The sequence below is a fragment of the Saccopteryx bilineata genome, chromosome 2 (genome assembly GCF_036850765.1).
Source record: "Saccopteryx bilineata isolate mSacBil1 chromosome 2, mSacBil1_pri_phased_curated, whole genome shotgun sequence".
Lineage (NCBI taxonomy): Eukaryota > Metazoa > Chordata > Mammalia > Chiroptera > Emballonuridae > Saccopteryx > Saccopteryx bilineata.
This window is the reverse complement of record NC_089491.1, coordinates 385198424-385217030: the sequence shown is the minus strand read 5'-3', so window position 1 is coordinate 385217030 and position 18607 is coordinate 385198424. Positions and strand designations below refer to the sequence as shown.

The following is an 18607-nucleotide window of genomic DNA, read 5'->3' as shown; positions in this document are numbered from 1 at the left end:
CCTAGGAGGCAAGAGTATGAGTCAGTGCTATAGGGATAAAAAATAATTAAAACCAGTTTTAATAGTTTCTATAATAAATGGCTCCTGCCCTGAAGGAGCTTCCCATCAAATCTGGGAGATAGAACAGAACAACAGGCCCCAAATGGCTAGAGAGTACTTCTAAAGCAATATGGGAAGCATGAGCGAGTTCACCATTCATTCCACGTCCTCCCAATGCACGAATGTGTGCTCTCTGGATTTGCGTTCCGTGAGCTGTTTGACAGACGGCCTTGAGACCATGTGTGTGAGCACATGGATACATAGGTGGCTATCGGTCTACAGTCAGATTCTAGGCTCCTGAGAGCAGGGGCCACTTCTGTTTTTTGGTGAAGAGATGCTTTCTTGTCCATTCGGGATTAAGTTCTATTAGCACATCCATGCAAGGGAGGGCAAAAGAGTAACCAGGGGTAGGTTTTTAAGTAGGGAGTGTTGGTCAAATAAGTTTGTGAATATGACGTATATGTTTACTCGCTTATAGTTTGCATTGGGTGTGGGAGACAGGCTGTAAACTGGCAAAGTCCTTATAGCCTAAGGCTTAGTTTTAAGACTAAGCCTTACCCACCTTTTTAATACTAAAGATATTTTCAACACTCTTCTAATACTAAGATCTTCTCAAAACTAAGTTTTTCCCCCCACCCTTGACTCTTGCATGATGTGTGGTGGTACACTCTTATGAGGAATCCCATTTATGTCTCAGATAAGTGACTTTGTATCAGAGACTTCCTTATTTGTATATTGGCTTAAAGGCTTTAATTTTCTACACTATAAAATAAAGCAGACAGGGGGCTCTCTAGCGAGGTTTCTGCCATCTGCATTGCAGAGGAGAGGCAGGCAAGATAGCGGAACGCTGAAGGAGAAGCCAGTTTGTGCAGAGTTTGTGCAAAGAGAAGGAGATATGGAACAGAGGTGAATAAGGCTGGTAGGGCCATTGACTGTAGGAAAACTCGGATGAGTCAGTGGCTTTGGGAGCCCTGAATGGAAAGGGAAGTGTTTTCCCACTATGTGTATTTACTCAATTGCCAGGTGCGAACTAAGATTAAAGGTAATGGCCCACTAGTTCTTGGCTCCGTTGTTTCATTACCGACTGTCTGAATCAAATGCGAACCTGCGTTGGCCAGGCGGCTGTGATGGTGGCCGCGGCTACTGGCTTTATGGGGAGGCTGTCCTGAAAGAAGTGAGTTGTGTTCAGGGATACAGGGGAGATTTAAGCATGATAGGAACAGGGAGGAAGAGATCTCTCCCTTTCCTAAGAGGTCAGCAACGTAGAGGGAGTATACAGAAGCTTTCTGAAGAGAAAGCAGAAATCTGAAAAAAATCATGTCCTGATCAGATGACAATGCAACCACCACAGTTATTTGATCTCACATCTGTTTATTGAAACAGATAATTCAACCTGCACACACCCCATCTACCGTGTGCCTGGCATTATGCTAAGGGATGAATAAGACCTAGTCCCTGACTTGAAGGGGCCCGGGATCTGCTTCACAAGAGGGTGGAAAGGACTCGTGTTCTGTTGAACATCTAAGAACCAGGCATTCTGCTAGAGGAAGGGGGGTCAGAGGCTGGGACACAGTGGAACACTGCTGGATACAACCAACCGTAAGAGGAAAAAGTGTCATTTAGTAATTTTGAATCTATCACTTTAGGGGACTGTATGGGAGAATGTGTGTTTAGTTCTGAGGACTGAAGACTGGTCAGAGGGCCTAGTTTGGGTGGGCGGGGAGGTCGAGGTCAAACAGAAGTGGGAGCTGTAGGACTCAGATCTTGGAGTCCCTGGCTCACAGGGAAAGGGAGGTGCCACTTAAATTTTCTCTGTAGAGACAAGGAGATAGGGAAGGTCCATGGGAAGAGAAAGTAAAAGGAATTTAGCAGAGAACTACTTTTCCATCGCATACACTTTCTGTGAAAGATTTAAGAGCAAAGACAGAGGAGTTTCTTTGTCGCTGTTTCCTTCTCCTTAGTGCCTAGACCTCTGCTGTAAGAGGCCACTTACATCTCTCTTTCTTTAGCTCCTAGGAGCTCAAGAGATGCCGCTCTTAGGAATTACTAAAACATTCAGAGCGTGGAAATGTCAGCTGGCACCCACGCCAAGATATCCAGGCACCATCCGTAGAAACCCAGTGAAATGCTGAGTCCAACATGGCAGGCCCTCCCAACCCCATCTCTTTTCCTTTTATCCCCTGCCTGGAAGGCTACACCGTGGGTGGGAATAAAAATCTACTCTCCTGTTGCATCCAGGCAGCTGCCAGGAGTCTGTTTGCCTTGTTCTTTTCTGGCAAATCATTAAACATTCCCCCCAAAGCAGGCCTCTTCCCCAGGGCCACCCCGTGGACAGGGCTTCAGAGTTGTGGTCAAAGGGCTGTCAGCAGTCGGGCTGAAGGCCCTGGGCTTCCTCCAACACAAGCCTCTCCTGCCTGCTGCCTCTTCGGAACAGAAGCCGCCTTGGCCCCATCTCAACCCCTGCTGGCTTCTGAGGAGGGACTCTGGGCATCTGTGCTGGCTGGTGGCTTGAATAATTTCGTCCTTCTCTTCCTGATGTAATTCTAAGTGCGGCGACCACTCTATCCCCTCTATTGTTTCTTTACTGAAGCACAGGCCCGTGTTCAATCAGTTTTCTGCTATGCAATGGAAATGCAGTATTAGTATTGTGTGTGACCGCCCAGGGGCTGGGGACGGGATTGGCCCTGCACACTCCACAGCTCCGCCCCCTCTCCGCTCACAGTGTGCACTGGGATGCTGGGAGGACAGTGCAGCCAGCCCATTGGGACACGCTGTCTGCCCTCAAAGGGCTTGGAAGCCAGTGGTGGAAGACAGTCGTCAATGTGGAGCAGAGTTTGCAGGGCAACTTGGAATCCCTACAGCCTCTGAGCAGGAGAGTAGGCCTGAGGGCCGTGGACTGCGTGTGAACTAACCGGGTGAGTTTAGCCAGTTCAGACCCTTGCACTGAAACCACCCAGCTTAGTGATGCTTGACAGCTCTGCTGAGAGTCCTGACGGGCCTCTGGCATATTTAAAGACATATTCTGATCGCCTTGAGTTTCATTTCTTCGGTCTTTTTTCACAAGGACTGTCTGGACTTTGTCTTTGGCTATTTTAGCATTAAAATCTTAACCTAAATGCCTGACCTGTGGTGGTGCAGTGGATAAAGCGTCGACCTGGAAATGCTGAGGTCGCCGGTTCGAAACCCTGGGCTTGCCTGGTCAAGGCACATATGGGAGTTGATGCTTCCAGCTCCTCCCCCCTCCTCTCTCTCTGTCTCTCTCTCCCTCTCTGTCTCTCTTTCTCCCTCTCTCTCTCCTCTCTAAAAAAAATGAATAAATAAAATTTAAAAAAAATTTTTAAAAATCTTAACCTAAATAATGACTTAAAAACAGACTGACCAGGCAGTAGTGCAGTGGTGACCTGGGACACTGAGGACCCAGGTTCGAAACCCCAAGGTTGCCAGCTTGAGCGTGGGCTCATCCGGCTTGAGCGTGGGGTTGCCGGCTTGATTGTGGGATCATGGACATGACCCCATGGTCGCTGGCTTGAAGCCCAAGGTCGCTGGCTTGAGCGAGGGGTCACTGGCTCAGCTGGAGCCCCTGATCAAGGCACGTGTAAGAAAGAAATCAATGAATAACTAAAGTGATGCAACTACAAGTTGATGCTTCTCATCTCTCTCCCTTCCTGTCTGTCTGTCCTTGTCTCTCTCACAAAAATAAATAAATACATACATACATACATACATACTTAAAACCAAACACTACCTGGACCCAGCAGGTTTCTAAATTCCTGCTATCTCTGGCATGAGTTTGACTGGAACAAGAATAGGAAGGAAAAAATTAAAAGAATAGCAAAATCATAAAGCACACTGTGTCAGGGCTGTTTGCAAATAGCACATGGGGTCCAGTGCGAGAGCTCGGTTAACTGCCTCACTGTGGTAAAGAGTGTTGCCATACCTGGGGAGATCCCGGGACAAAGCCCTTTTAGACCCTCATTCTGGAAATGTGAGGATAGGTATTACCCCCAGCAATACTGTCCCCTGTGTCAAGACCTTAGCCTTCTGTAGAGGACCACTTTGAACAAGACAGCTAAACGGGGTCCCTCAAATGGTACTTTCGATAAGGTGAAGGTCAGTGAAGGTGGCAAGATCTCCCTGGGACAGTGGCTACTAACTGAGTGGCAGAGCTCAGATGACATTTCAGGCCCTCCTGGGAGGAGTCTTGGTGGTTGGAGCCCTGAGTCCCTCACCTGGTAGAGGGAGAGAGTCCACACTGTATAACTGGGGTATTTCTCAGGCCTTGACCTTCCGGGGCTTTGAAATCTTGAGATCTTATTTCACAGCCTTCCTTCCAAAGAGCGCTGGTGTGACTAAAATTATTGGATGGACTTCCTCTCTTTTGCTCCTAACTCATGAGTATCTTCCTGGTGCCCCTATAGCTAGAGGTCTTCCTGGCCTGAGCAAGGCCTGTTTCTACGTGGGAATATAATGGACAAAAGCTCTGCCTCTTGGGTCGTTGAGGTCTTCCTCCTGTCTGTGACTGCCAAGTCAGCTTCCCTGACACAGTATATTTCAAAAGCAACTCAGAGTTCGCTCTTTCTTCTTTCTCTTTCCTTTCTCTTTCCTACTTATAAATCTGGTTATGACCCTGTAAACCACACAAAGATGCCAGGCAGAGTGTGGAGTCAGAAAAACCCTACCATGGGGCCCACTGGAGGGTAAAGAGGTCCAGTTACTTCATGGAGCTTGAACCCAATCGAGACCGGATAGGTGAATTCTCCACTGAGGCATGCCGTCTGGAGTGGGGGGTGAGTCGTGAGGGATGCGGTGATCCGGCCGGAGGGCCGTTACCTGGGTCTGAGCGCCTGTGACCTCTCATTTCAGGGCGCACTGTGTCACCCTCAGCGAGCGGGGACTGTGCACTGGGAGGGCCTCTCAGAGCAGCGCTGGGTCTGGCCGCCTGGTTGGGCTGGGAGTAGCCGTGAACTAAGCCCCGGGGGAGAGGAGGGACTCTGAGGTGGCTGGGCAGCAAGAGCCGGGGCCTGGCAGGAGAAGGAGCTGAGACCTTGCTCCTGTCTTGTTGCTAAGAATCATCCAAGTTTGAAAATTCTAGACATGGAGGTCCTGACGCCGTTGATGTGCATTATAATAGTCGGCTCATGTTTGTCGCGCCACGCGGAATACTTCCCGACGTGCATACCTTGGAGTAGACAGGGTACTGGGGTGGCATTTAGGGGACCTCAACCTCCTTGAACTAGTTGTAGGACCACAAGCAGTCTATAACCTACCCACATTCCTCACCTTTAGAAACCAAGTTTGAATGTCCCTTACGGGTATGAACAGGCCTCAGCTCTCAGCACTCACAGCTCCTTTGTATACACTGAGTGGCAACTGGACTTAAACTGAGTTGTACTTATTCTTCTACCAGATACTACGAGTCTGCAATATGCCAAGCTCCTGGCTGGGCCTTGGATGAGCTCAGTTTGTCCCTTCAGATTTTGTCACCCTGCTTCCCGTTAGATGGTGGCACATTCCGGTTCTCTCGCCAGCCCTCTTGCTCACCCGCGCCGGTACTGCCAGGACAGTTTTGGGACCAAGTAAGAAATACTTGGCTTTCATCCATCCTGTCTCTGCTGGTCCCTTCCCATCTGGTGGCTCAAGGTCTGCTTCTCTCATCCCACCAACATTATTTTCTTTTGTACTTAAAAAAAAAATCACACAATTAAGCTGGAATACATTTTCCTGGTAAAAAGAAAAACATTTTAGCAAAATAGACCAAAGGAAAACTCTCTTGCCAATTCCGTGTCCTCCTAACTTGATTCTTTAGAGAACTCAGCTATCCCAAAGAGGTAGCCACAGGCTACTGTAAGGATAAGAATGAGGTCTAGAGGTTTCCAAATCCAAACCTAAGCAATCACCGTTAGGATTAACCTGTAGATTAGCATTGGCCTCTTTAAATAAAGGCAAGATGGCCAAAGTGGGCCTGAGAGGCTGCTCTGGGGCTGGGAGCCGGAAGCAGCAACTCCAGGCCCATCTGGGGTTTCCCAGCCCCCTAGCTACAGCAGCTTGACTTTATGGTGCTGGTGAGCCCTGCTGCCCGAGATAGATGGCAGGTAGTTCTAAGTTCAGGTAAGGGAGGCTGCACACGAGAGGACGATTATAAAATCTGAAAAGAGGAAACGGGGAGAAGGGTGCCTTTGATGCCCGGCCAATGTTCCTGATTACAAAGGCAAAATTGTAGCAGGCAGTAAAGTTACCTGTCCGAGACCTGGATGAACGTCTGGACGTGGAATCGGAGAAGCCAGAGATCATTACGCAGGGGTGCGGGCGGGAGGGTGGCTGGGAAACAGGAGACAGTAAAGAACTGCTTGTAAAAGCACACACCCCACGAGAAGGAGATGCCAGGGGTAAAGGAAGAGCAGCAGTAAGTTCGGGGCCCACCTGAGCCCTGGAATGCCCTTTGTGAGGAGGTAATGAGATCACATGGCCACTTTCATGGGAAGGAGTCGGGCTGGGAACTGGAAGAGCTTGTTCAGTGGGGTTTGCAGGGCTGAGTACAGAAGGGAAGTGACCGTGGATAATGAGCTGTCCCAGACTGCGCCTCGTGGAACGCTGGCATTCAGAGGCGCTGTCGAGATTGCTCAAGGGAGGAGCAGTCAGAAAGCTTTGTCCCTTCCAGGAATAAGGAGGCACTTTATTATTACCAACGCAACGATAAAAACGGCTACCATTCGGTGAGCACAGGCTGTGTCAGGCTCTGGGCTGGGCACTTCCATCCGGTATCTCCAGTCTTCATGCTGATCAGGGGGTGTTTATTACTCCATTCTGAAATGAAGACGAGGCTCAGGAAGGCTAAGCAGCCTGGCCTAGGTCACACAGGTAAATGATGGAGTCAGAATTTTGAACCTTAGGTCTGTTCTTGGAGGTGGTGGTGGGGGATCAGAACAAATAAGTTTGAAGAGGAAGACACAGACATAGAGAACAGACTCAAGAACATGAAATACAACACACACCACTAAAGGACAGTATGCGCGTCTCTACAGAAGGGTATAAAACCTGTGTGTACAACGCTGAGTTCTCAGCGTGGCCCGGACCCTGAGAGCAAGTCCTCCTAATTTGCCCCTTGAGGCAGCATCTGCAGCAGGGGCTTTCCATCGAGTCCTCAAGTCCACAAGTTTCCAGGAACCCTCCCCAGCCCTACTCTGCGAGCCCATTGCTCTCGGCTCCCACTTGGTGTCACTAACAGGATAGGTGGCCCAATGTATGGAATTACGTTTGCATCTTCATTATTAGGAGACCATGCATCTAAAGGAAGCAGATGCATTTGGATCTGTTTTCTTACAAGCTCTCTTCCCAGCTGAAAGTTCCCTGCAGGAGGGGGCAGAGACCACCTCGGTGTCCCACAACCACCGAAGATAGCACAGCCTTGCTAGTAACGAAGAGCGTCCTGGTTGAATTACCTCTTTTTTTGTTGTTCTTTAATCTGAAAATACTTGAAGAACTCTCATTGTAAAAGACTCAAATCATACAAAAGTGTAGTGAGTACGGTTTTCACGCCACAAGTACAAGAAATATGGTATTTTCTTTTTATCAAATGAAAGCTGACTTCAAGGCCCTCTTCCACTAACCGGGTGGAAATTTTTGTCTTTGTGACCGCTTTCCCTCATAAAGTAGCCAAAACCAAAATATCTAAGGGACCCCTCTGTTACTTGTCCATGCTGGTCACCACAAATATGCCCAATGTCCCAGCACAAGTATCCCTTGAAGTCCATGTAAGCCCATCTTTTTTGCCAGGGTCTAGCCTCCCAGGGCCCGCCTCTTCCGGAGCATGGACTATGCATCCTCAGGGCCCTGCCCCTTCCCTCAGGATTCCAGGGACTCTCATTCCCCCTCCACCCACCCACACACACACCACACACTCCTTTCTGCCTTGGGGACATTCAGTGTCCTTCACAAAAGCCAGGAAGATAGATCTGTAGCAGATGCACCTGAGGCAAGGGGGCTGGCATTTCAGAACGGAGGAGGGAACAGAACAAAATATAAATAGCTCTCACTTTTTTTTTTTTTTTATAGGGACAGAGAGAGAGTCAGAGGGATAGATAGGGACAGACAGACAGGAACGGAGAGAGATGAGAAGCATCAATCATCAGTTTTTCGTTGCCACACCTTAGTTGTTCATTGATTTCTTTCTCATATGTGCCTAGACCACGGGCCTTCAGCAGACCCCTTGCTCGAGCCAGCGACCTTGGGTCCAAGCTGGTGAGCTTTGCTTAAACCAGATGAGCCTGCACTCAAGCTGGCAACCTCGGGGTCTCGAACCTGGGTCCTCCACATCCCAGTCCAACATTCTATCCACTGCACCACTGCCTGGTCAGGCTGCTCTCATTCTTTTTTATTCCACAACAGCAAAAGATAAAACTCTACGATTGAAGTATGCAATGCCAGCCCCCAAAGACTGCCATCCCCATCTCCTCTCTGATTCCCTCCCAAAGCCTGCATGGTCGGGACTTTGGTGTGCACTGTCTTATTTTTAAAGGTTGCTTTCAGTAATCTGGTTGTCGACCTTCACTGTTGAATAAAAGAAAGCCATGTAGCCGGCACCGAAGGGGCAGTGGAAGTCATTCGTAGCCTGGGTAGCGGGAGCCCTAGGAGGACAACTGGAACACCCCAAGGCAAGTCTCTGGGAAAACAGGGTGCTCAGGGGGCCCAGGGGGAGAGCCCTCTCACCTATGCTGGCAGCAGCAAGTGCCAGAAGTGGGGACATGAATCAGGTTATTCCTGGAGCATGCCCCGCAGGGAGGAGGAGGGACAGGGATGGAGCGGAAGCCCCGAGGCCGAGCTGGAGGGCACGGCCTGAGCAGGTAGAGGCTTTTCAGCTATATTTAAAAGCACAGGGTGTATTTCAAGAGCTGTGAGAAGTCTTTCAAGAGCTGAGAGTGGAAGCGGGCATGCTCATGTCAGCATTTTAGGCCATGTTGGCTCCGTTATGGAGAACCGAGTGGGGTGAGGGGACCCCCATCAAAAGGTTCTTCCGGTAAATTAGAGTTGCAGTGACAGTGGGCCTGTATCAGAGAAGCCGTCTTGCGAATGGAGGAACGAGGACAAACAGGAATGTGGAGGAGACAGACTTGTCAGAGTTCGATGGTTGGTGGCACATGGGGTGGCGGTGGAGAGGGGACGGGGGACAACGTCTGACCCAGGGAACCGGTAGAGAGTCGTTCCAGTCCCTCAGGTCGAGAGCACTGCAGGAGCACTTTTGAGGGATAAATGCGTGAGTTCAGTTTGGAGCATGCTGAATCTGAGCATGTCGTTTAAGTTTCTGCAGGTGGAAACTTCTAGGCCCTGCCTGTTGGGCAGAGTCTAGAACTCCAGAGCACAGATGTCATCAGCAACCTCAATGTGGCAAATGGAGCCACAGGATCGTCTGGGTGACCCTGGTGCCATGGAGGGTGGAGAGGGAAGATGGCCCAGGACGGAATTCTGCAAGACGCCACTAATAGTTCAGGGGCTATGCTGGGCCCTTACGCTTTAGGAAGGTGTCATTAGGAAAGCAGGTTTTCTTGGTCATGAATTGAGGGCAAGTATCGTATTGTCAGTCAAGTGGAAATTCACAATTTTTTTTAACCTATCTGATACTCCTCTGCCTTCCATTTCTTCTGATTTTAGCTGTCTAATCCTAGGCATGTTACTTGACCTCTTATGGCCTCTGTTTTCTCATCCTTAAAGTGGAGGCAATAATGGTTTCTCCCTCGTAGGGTTATGAGGATGAAAAAAGTTAATTCAGAACAATCGATGGCCCACCGTATTCATTTGGTAAATGTAAACTAGCAGCAGCAGCAGCATAAACAGTGGAGGGCTGACTATATGATTCACCTGGAGTTACATGGCTCCAGAGGGTGGAATCAGATAGAGCTGGGCTCTAATCACGTGTGACCTTAATTTTGAGCCACCAACGTCTCTCTCTTTAAATGGGGATTGCGATACCTACCTCGCAGTGAGATAACATCTAAAGGCCCGGGCACACCAGAGGCATTTACTAATGGTTCATATTCTCCCCTTCCGTCTTCCACAGTTGTGAGTTCAGGACCAGGGCAGTCTGGTGACTCTGACACCATGTTTTTTTCTCTCCACCTCCTTAAAGGCATTCTACAACATAGAACTGTGGAGGCCTGGGGGCCAGAGAGGCGGTTATATATTTGCAAATCCTTTTCTAAAGGCTACTCTTCTCCAAAGTAACTTTCTCTCCTCTCCCAACTGACGCTCCGGTCAGTGAGAGGTCTCTTGGAATTCTCTTGAGAGAGCTGGATCACGGGTAGCAGGTGGGATTAGGGGGGAGGGGCGGAGAGCAAAGCAGGACGCTTGTGGTTGCAACTTACTATTCCTGAGGGGGGTCTCACATCTTGGGTTCTACTGGAGCAGTTGAGTTTGTTTTTTGGTTTTTTTTCAGAGATAGAGTCAGAGAGAGGGATAGACAGGGACAGACAGACAGGAACGGAGAGATGAGAAGCATCAATCATTAGTTTTTTGTTTCGCGTTGTGACACCTTAGTTGTTCATTGATTGCTTTCTCATATGTGCCTTGACCGTGGGCCTTCAGCAGACCAAGTAACCCCTACAACCTTGGGTTCAAGCTGGTGAGCTTTGCTCAAGCCAGATGAGCCCGCGCTCAAGCTGGAGACCTCAGGGTCTTGAACCTGGGTCCTCCGCATCGCAGTCCAACACTCTATCCACTGCGCCACTGCCTGGTCAGGCTGAATTTTGACTCCTCACCACCCCAGACTGTCCGCTGTTGTCACCTAGGACAATCCTTTTCAAACAGTGTTCTGTGCCCCCTGCTGTGTGGTCTGGTTCCTGACCTCTTGCCTTCTCTTGTGCATTAGACCTGATTTCCCACAGTCCCTCCCAACCCTGAGCCTGTGCCTCCATGCCAGGGCACAGGCCGCTTCCTCTGCCACGAAGGTACACTCCCCTGTAAACACATACCTCTTCCGTCCCCAGGAAGCACTGAGTCACCCCGCCTTCCCTAGGGGATTGTCAGTCCCCTCTCCTGTGCCCCTCCACAGGCCCTTGAGTGAACCTGCATTATAACATCACAATACAACATGTTTGCACACCTACCTGTGTCCGGAGGTTCTTTAAGACAAGAACCTACCTGATTCATCGTCGACCCCTCGGTGTTTTGCGCCTGGCACCAAGGGGGCCTTCATTGTTGGTGGAATGAAGAAATGAATGGTGCATGGTTGGACAGATGGACAGACAGACCAATGGAGCTCGTTGAGTCGGAGTACAGCTTCCCTGAAGTGCGCACAGCCCCCCACCTAACCCCCAGCCTCTTTCTGGCAGTGAGTGGGTATATATATGACCTTCTTTCCCACACTAAGCCTTGCTTACCACCGGTCCCTAAGTTCTAGGGGCAAGAGTAGAGCTCCTCCCATCTCAACATCCTCTGCCCAAAGATTTTTATCCACAGGGATTTAATTCAAAGGAAGGTGGGCGTATTTATTGAGAACCTACCATGTTCTCAATAACATGCGACACAGTGACAGGAGACAGCCTGAGAGTCCTTTCAAAAGTGGCTGTGCTTTTCAGTCTGTCATCGACACGGTCATCTTCCTAGTTCAAAGTTCTCTGGCTCTTCTGATGGTTCTTTCTGGAAGTCCTTTCGACAGCAACAGAGAGGGAGAGTGGCCTCCCCAGCCGGGACACACTGGCTTTCCACCATGAGGGGACCCCTGGCCCATAGGATGACCTGGGGCCAAAGAAGTCATGCTCGGGTCTCAGCACCCTGGGAAAATTCGGTTCTCGTGGGTATTTGAATCACCTTAAATGAGAGGAGAGTGGGTGAAAGGGCAGTCTTGTCCCTGTGATGAGGGGACCCTGGTCGCTCTTAGCACCTTTTGGGCCCACTTCCCGCTTGGTTGCTGCTCAGCACCAGGAGGGCTGGAGCCCGGTTCCGGACTGGACCTACCATACCCCTTGGAGCCAATGGCTGGGCTGGCCCTGTCTCCACTGCACCGTTCCCGGGAACAGCAGGAGCCCCTAGGACTTGTGCTGTTCAAGGCTTAACTCCTAGCCAAGCCTACCCCCCACCAAATTGTCTCTTCTCCCTGTGGGCACCCTGCTTAATCCCTGCAAGTCAGGTCACAGGGCGGTGGTGAAGGGGGGTGTGGAGGGGGGGCGAGGCAGCACCAGTCAGAAGACCCAGGACCCCTGAGAGATGGGACTCCACAAGGCAGCAGCCGCGGGGCGCGGGGGGCCATGCTGAGGGGACAGGAACCACCATCGACACCCAGCTCTGCCTGGTGTGGGGGGCGGGGAGGGAGGGCAGGGTCCTGAGAGCACTGATAGGCCTCTTAGCCCAGGGCTTCGGGGCTTCGGAGCAGGAATTTGGAGGGAGAAAGGCTGGAGCTGGGAAGACAGCCCTTTGCGTCTGGCCTGTTTGGAAAACCAGGGCTTGAGGATCAATGGGGCTGGTTTGCGCGGGCTCCTCAGTTAAACCCCCTACCGGACACTTCCCACTCCTGTCTGCCCCCACCTCCGTGAGTCCCGGGCCCGCGGTGACAGTGGGTGCTCAGTGCTTGCTGTGGGGCATTCTAATAAGAATGCTCACCTTTCGTAGCACAAGGACCTGCCTGGCACCTCCCAGAACAGTGGAGACGAGCGTGGCTCGCCCGGCTTCCTCCAGGTCCCTAGAGCCTCCCTGACATGTCTCTCTCTCTCTCCATAGTCGCACCCTCTGTACCTCTGCAACGCCAGTGATGACGACAACCTGGAGCCCGGCTTCATCAGCATCGTCAAGCTGGAGAGTCCCCAGCGGGCCCCCCGCCCCTGCCTGTCACTGGCCAGCAAGGTAGATGCATTCACACGGCCCCACGGACACCCTGACCTTCACCCAGTTCCGGGCTGAGAGGTCCCGTGCGGTGTGCCTGGTTCACTCGGGGTTCCCTACGCCCTGACCTGTCAGAGAGCGGAAATTCAGGCCTGGTTTTTCCCACCGCCCACCCACCAGCAGAGCCTTTTGACTGTCGGCTAGTGCACTATGTCACCTCCTCCCCTCACCTGAAGTTCCTGAGCTGCTGCCCCTACGCAGAGCAAATGGGGCCAGTGGGGGGGGGGGCTTGTCCATCTTGGAACTGTTTACTGAGCATGACACAAGGCCAGCAGGCACAGAAACCACTGCCCCTGCCCTAAAAGAGCCCCACACTTCCTCCAGATTGCAAACTGGTGGCCCCACAGGTCCACGGGGCACCACTGGCTGGTGCTGGCAGCGGCCACTGCCTTTCCAGATGTGGGCTGGCTGGCTGGCATGCCGCCTCACAGGCCCGTAAACATCTGTATCCATGTGACCCCTGCTTTAACGTCAGTTACTGTTCTCTGTGTGCTTACCATATGCCCGGTGGGACAGGGGACAGATTCTTTAGATATAGTGTCTCATTTACTTTTCACAACAGTCAGGAAGGCTAGACATTATTATTTCCTACTTGACATAGAAGGCAAGTGAGGATCAGAAAACTGAAGTCACCTGACAGGATGACACAGCCAAGCAGAGTGGGGCTGAGGTCTGAATTGGGCCTTGTCCTGTTCCCAAACCTGGGCTTTCCCTCTGCTCTGCTGCTTCTCATTCTGGCTGGGAACACGGAATATGTGTTTTCATGGGGACATAAGCCAGAGTGTAGTCGGATTGCGTGTGGCACAGTCATGTGGACTTGAGGGATGAGGTCCTGCTCCCAGGAAGGTGACAGTCCCTACCTGTACACCTGTTCCCTGTGCTCAGGCCCAGATCCTCTGAGGACTTTCTGATGCCCCTTGAGTGCTGTGTCCTGAACCGCGAGTCTCAGGGAAACGGCCCGGGTCCTTACGTGATCCCGTGGGGGGCAGGGATGCGGGCAGGGTTCTGAATGTGGGGCCCACAGGAGGTGAAGATACTCTCCCAGCCCTGCCAAGGGGACGCAGAGGGGGCTGCAGGGCAGGTGGGAGGCGGGCCAGGGCGCACACCTGGAGCTGGGGCGCGTGGTGACTCTGTAAGGCTGTGCCGGTCCTCAGGGACAGCAAGGTTTTACGAGGCTGGAGCTGCTCTGCCTCTGGCTGTTCCGTGTCCCTTGCTTTACAAAATACGGGCAGAGGTCATTCATTGGTCGCTGGTGGACAAGCACTCAGTTTCAGGTAGTGTGGCTGTGGGGGCAGAGTATGTATGAGAGAGAGATGGCGAGAAGGGTTCAGAGAAGTTCTGCTGTTCTTCTAGCGGAGTGTGCGATCTCACATACCCGTCCGCGAACGCTTGGCAACCTGTCAGGACGTGTCCGCCTGGGAGGCTTTCTCCTGGCCTCCAGAAGAGCACGTGCCTGTCGGAGAAACGAGGCACATGCAGCGTGGACACTGGGAGCCGAGGAACACGTGGTCGGTGCTCTTTGAGGCGCTTGACCTCGTTGGGCCTTTGTGTCCACCACCGTAAAGCAGGACTTTCATTTCCTCCCCCAGTGATTCTTGTGAGGATGAAAATAACACGTGTCAAGTGCCAGATGGTGCCTGAGCTGAAACAAACACAAGCCAGAAAAGCAGTTAGGGACTTAGGAGAAGCACTTGGACCCCTGCCCTATGACGTCATCGTTCTTAGCCACCGTGGTCACTGCCCACGCTTCCTCTACCCCTCCCCCTGCTGCACTCTGCCCTCAGCCTCTCTCCGGCATCTCCCCCATCCCTGGGTGGGAGCCTCTGCTGGGGACTATTTTAGACCCACGCTGTCCCCACTGGTCAGGTCCAGGGCTTCCCTCGGGTCCCCACCTCTGACCTGACCGAGCAGCCCCTACCTGGGTCCCGCAGCACAGAGAAGGGCTGCAGCGGTGATAGTGGGTCTTGGAGCTACTTCCGACATTTTAGAATCCCATAGCCTTCGCGAAAACACGCAAAAGTTCAGTGTGCTAATCATACAAGTTATCTTATAGAAAAATGCAGTACATAATAAATGCAGCTAGTTTGGTAAAAAAATAAAAAAAAATATATATATATATACACACTGCTCACAAAAATTAGAGGATATTTCAAAATGAATATGAAGTGATAAACTATCCCCTAATTTTTGTGAGCAGTGTGTGTGTGTGTGTGTGTGTGTGTATATATTTAAATAGCTCAATGGAGGCATAGGTAAAGGGTAGGTCTTTGTAAAGGGAAGTTTGAAAGCCACTGACCTTCATCAGCTCTGCTCTGACCTATCATTAGTGTCAGTGGTACCATCAGCACGGACAGCTGGGCTCTCGAACCAGACAGCCCTGGCATCCCCACTGCCCCTCAGTGTGACCTGCACATTTCACTCACCTCTCTGAACCTCTGTTTCCTGATCTGTAAAAGGGGAATAATAATAGGACTTACATTATAAGGCAGTTGTGAGAATTTAAGGGGATGGTCCAGATGGAAGCCCTCAGCCTCATGCCAAGCACGTAGTAGTCGCTCAGTAAATGAGTGCAGCATCGTGGTTGTCTTCATCCCGGGCTTGCGTAGTGAACAAGGTGGGTTTTTCTTTCACCGCTCTCTCTCTTGATCTCTGAAACCATCATCATAATTCTTGTGGACTCTTCCATTCTTGTCACCACCCACCCCTACTCCTTCATCTGATCCCCAAAACTGCTTGCTTTTCTTTATTAGCAACTCCACAGCCATTCTTGTGATTGATTACCCAGACCCCCTGTCCGGACCGGAGCAGTGGCCTTGGCCTGGTGGGGGGAGCTGGCTCTGGAGGCAAGCAGATGGCCACAAGCCCGGCCTCTCTTACTATAGAGACCACTACCTGGCCACCAGGGATGCAGAAGGCTAAAGTCCTGGATCTCCTCAACTCAAAAGAGGGGCCGATGACCATCTTACAGAGTTGTGGGGAGTAAATGAAATCACAGACACAAAGAACACAGTAGTAACCGATGTAATAATAACTAATGCTGAAGGAACATCTATGTGCCAGGCACTATTAAAAGGCTTTACATGGATTAATTAATATAGTTCTCCAAACGACCTTGTGAAGGAAGTCCTAGTGTCAGCCCCAGTTTACAGAAAGGAAAACTGAGGCACAGAGCAGTGAAGTGACTTGCCCAGAGTCTCACAGCGAATATGTAGTAGCAGATGCAGGACTCAAACCTAAGCATTCTGGGCAGAGTGGGTCTCAGTAAAGGGTCTTAGCCCTTCTGTTTCCTCCTACCCTTGCTTTCAAGCCTGGAATGAGGTCCACCTCCTCCACTGAATCCTCCCTGACAGGCTCAGCCCAGCTAGACCACTAGGAGCAGAAGCCCCGCCCTCCTGGCACACTGCCAGGGTCTCCCCACCTTTCACGGCAGAGCCTTTGGGAAGGGGGAAACCAAGGGTCCCTCTTAGTCCCACCTCAGCCTTGGCTCACTTTTATCTGTTTTGGATATTGAAGATTTGTGACAGATTGTGTGTGTGTGTGTGTGTCTGTTATGGGGGGGCTGGGAGAGAAGGGCTCTCTGCAGTGAACAAAGGTGTGGAAACTACTGGTCTGTTTCATTTATTTGTGCTCTAGAAGGTTACCACCAGCATTATAATTTTATGTGTATGCCTTGTCTCCACACCTAGATTATGAGTTGCTCTGGAGGCCTGGCCTTCCCTGGCTTGATGCCCTCAGTCAGTCTCTGAGGAGGAGGAGATACACAGAGACTGTCCCTTCTTCTCCAGGGACTGTCTGGAGAGGAAGATCTAGGGCCCAGAGAAGGGCAGAGTGTGTGTGGAAGTCCTGGGCTGAGTGGCTCCCTTGCTGGAGGCTGTGGGCAGCCTTGCTTGGTGCCCCTAGGGGTCTGGCTGAGGCATTGCAGCTCCCAGAGGTCTCCGGATTGTCTTTCCAAAGCCCAGTCTTCCATTCCTTCCTGCCTTCCAGATTCCAGTCCCTGAAGAAGTTGCTGCCTTTTCTCTTCCCCCACTTTCTCTGGTGCAGGCGGACTGAAGGGCACACGGGTAGCCCCAGAGTGGGATGCTGTCTGGCCCCCAATCATGCTTTCCGTTCCCTGGAACTGTGGACACAGGCACCCACTGCCTGAAGTCCTTTTTGTTTTCCCTATTGGCCAACTTTCTCTCTTTGATCACTTTTACAGCTTTGTAATTATGGGCTGTAATGGGCTGGGGTGTTTGAACGTCAGGGTAATTACTTTCCACTGTTCCTAACCCAATCCTTCAAAGAGAGGGGGTGAGAAGGAAGACTATCTCCAGAGAAGGAAGTCTGTGCCCTTCCCTCGTGCTCTTCCCCGGGCTGGGTCCAGGGGCTCACTCTGGGATAAGAGGCATGAGGCTTTGGCCATGAAAGATTCTGGAATCTCAATTCTATGACTACTGGGGCAACCTCCCCACCCCTTGGCCAAGTCCTGGACTATGAGAGTAGCTGTAGGAGCCCCCTACCCTGGGCCACTTCTGTACCCTAGCTTGGAGGGCTCTGAAAATTGGAGAGCTTTTTGCCTGGGGTCCCCTTGGGGGTGGCGGTGGGGGTGGGGGGACTTCCTAGGAGGAAGTGGGCAGGAGGGGGTGTGTGAAGGCTGTGACCTCTCAACTTTATCAGTAACTCCATTCTGGAGCCCTGTGAATTTCCAGTCAGTTAGCCTGGCGAGTTTGGGCCTGGGCTGGGCCTGGGTGCCCGTAGAAGGCCCAGCTCCTCCAGGAGAGAAGAGGGAAAATGAGAAGTCATCCTCCTGACCGGAACGGGGCCCGGCTTGAGTGTCTCTGCCACCATCCCCTGGCACCCCTGCCTCCAGGCTGTCTGTTCTGAGAGGCCCCTGGCCCTGGTTCCCCTGGGGTGTGGGGAGCAGGGAGTGGGAGCACTGGCCGCTCCCTGGGCCTGCCTGGCAGGAGACCTGCCCCAACAGGCTCTCCCCAGGCAGGGAAGCAGAGATCAAAGCGCTGAGAGTGTGAGTAAGCCCCGAGCTCTGGCTCCTCTTCCTGCCACCACCTCTTGCGGAAGGATTAACTCCTTCAGTGCCTGCAGGAAGGCCCTGAAGTCTCAACAGGCCCCCAGGGGCATGAGGGCCTGGCCTGATGCCATTGCAGGATGAGCCTTGCTGTGAGGAGGAGGTCTGGAGGTGGCTGTGCAGGAGGGAGACCTGGCACTAAAGCCAGGGGCAGCGTCCTTGCTGGTCCTTTGCCCTCGTGCCTCCGCCACCCTCAGCTCTGTCTCCCTTCTCTTACCCCACACCCAGAGCCCCTAGATTCTTGTGTTGTGTTCTCTTTCTGGCTCTTCTCTTTGCTCTGCCGAGCTGGCTAGACTCTGCCTCCTCAAGCCTGTCCTTTGGCGAGCATGCATGTGCCATGTGTACAGCTTGTGGGGACAGCCTTTCAGGTCCCTCCCCACCTGAGTCTCTGGTGCCACCCCTGAGGGAGAGGAGATAGGGATAAAGCACTGGACAGGGGCTCCATTAAGGCCTTGCGCTGGAGCCAGAGAGAGAGTTGGCAGACTGGAGTGTGGCAGGGAGAGAGAGCCCACGGGATGGGCTGAGCCTGGGACTCTGCCGTGGAGACCTTGGGCAAGGGCAGTGTCCCAGGCTCTTGGAACTTGGCCTGAGCTGCGGGACGCCCTGCAGGCTCCTCCGGCAGGCAGGGCTGGCCCTGGG

At 52.0% G+C, this 18607-nt stretch overlaps 1 protein-coding gene across 2 annotated transcripts in view; it reads left to right on the top strand.

Annotated features, from left to right (window-relative positions):
• Window positions 1-18607, top strand: part of RNF43 (ring finger protein 43) — a 70034-nt gene that overhangs the window by 40609 nt on the left and 10818 nt on the right. Inside the window, exons 1-2 of one of the 2 annotated variants that reach the window (XM_066264065.1) lie at window positions 2809-2954; window positions 12745-12867. Coding sequence is in view for 1 of the 2 variants with exons in the window: in XM_066264064.1 (XP_066120161.1) it covers window positions 12745-12867 (123 nt within the window). In the remaining variant the exon portion in view is untranslated. Of the gene's footprint in view, window positions 1-2808; window positions 2955-12744; window positions 12868-18607 lie in introns of those variants that run through there. The other variant, XM_066264064.1, reaches the window with a different exon arrangement.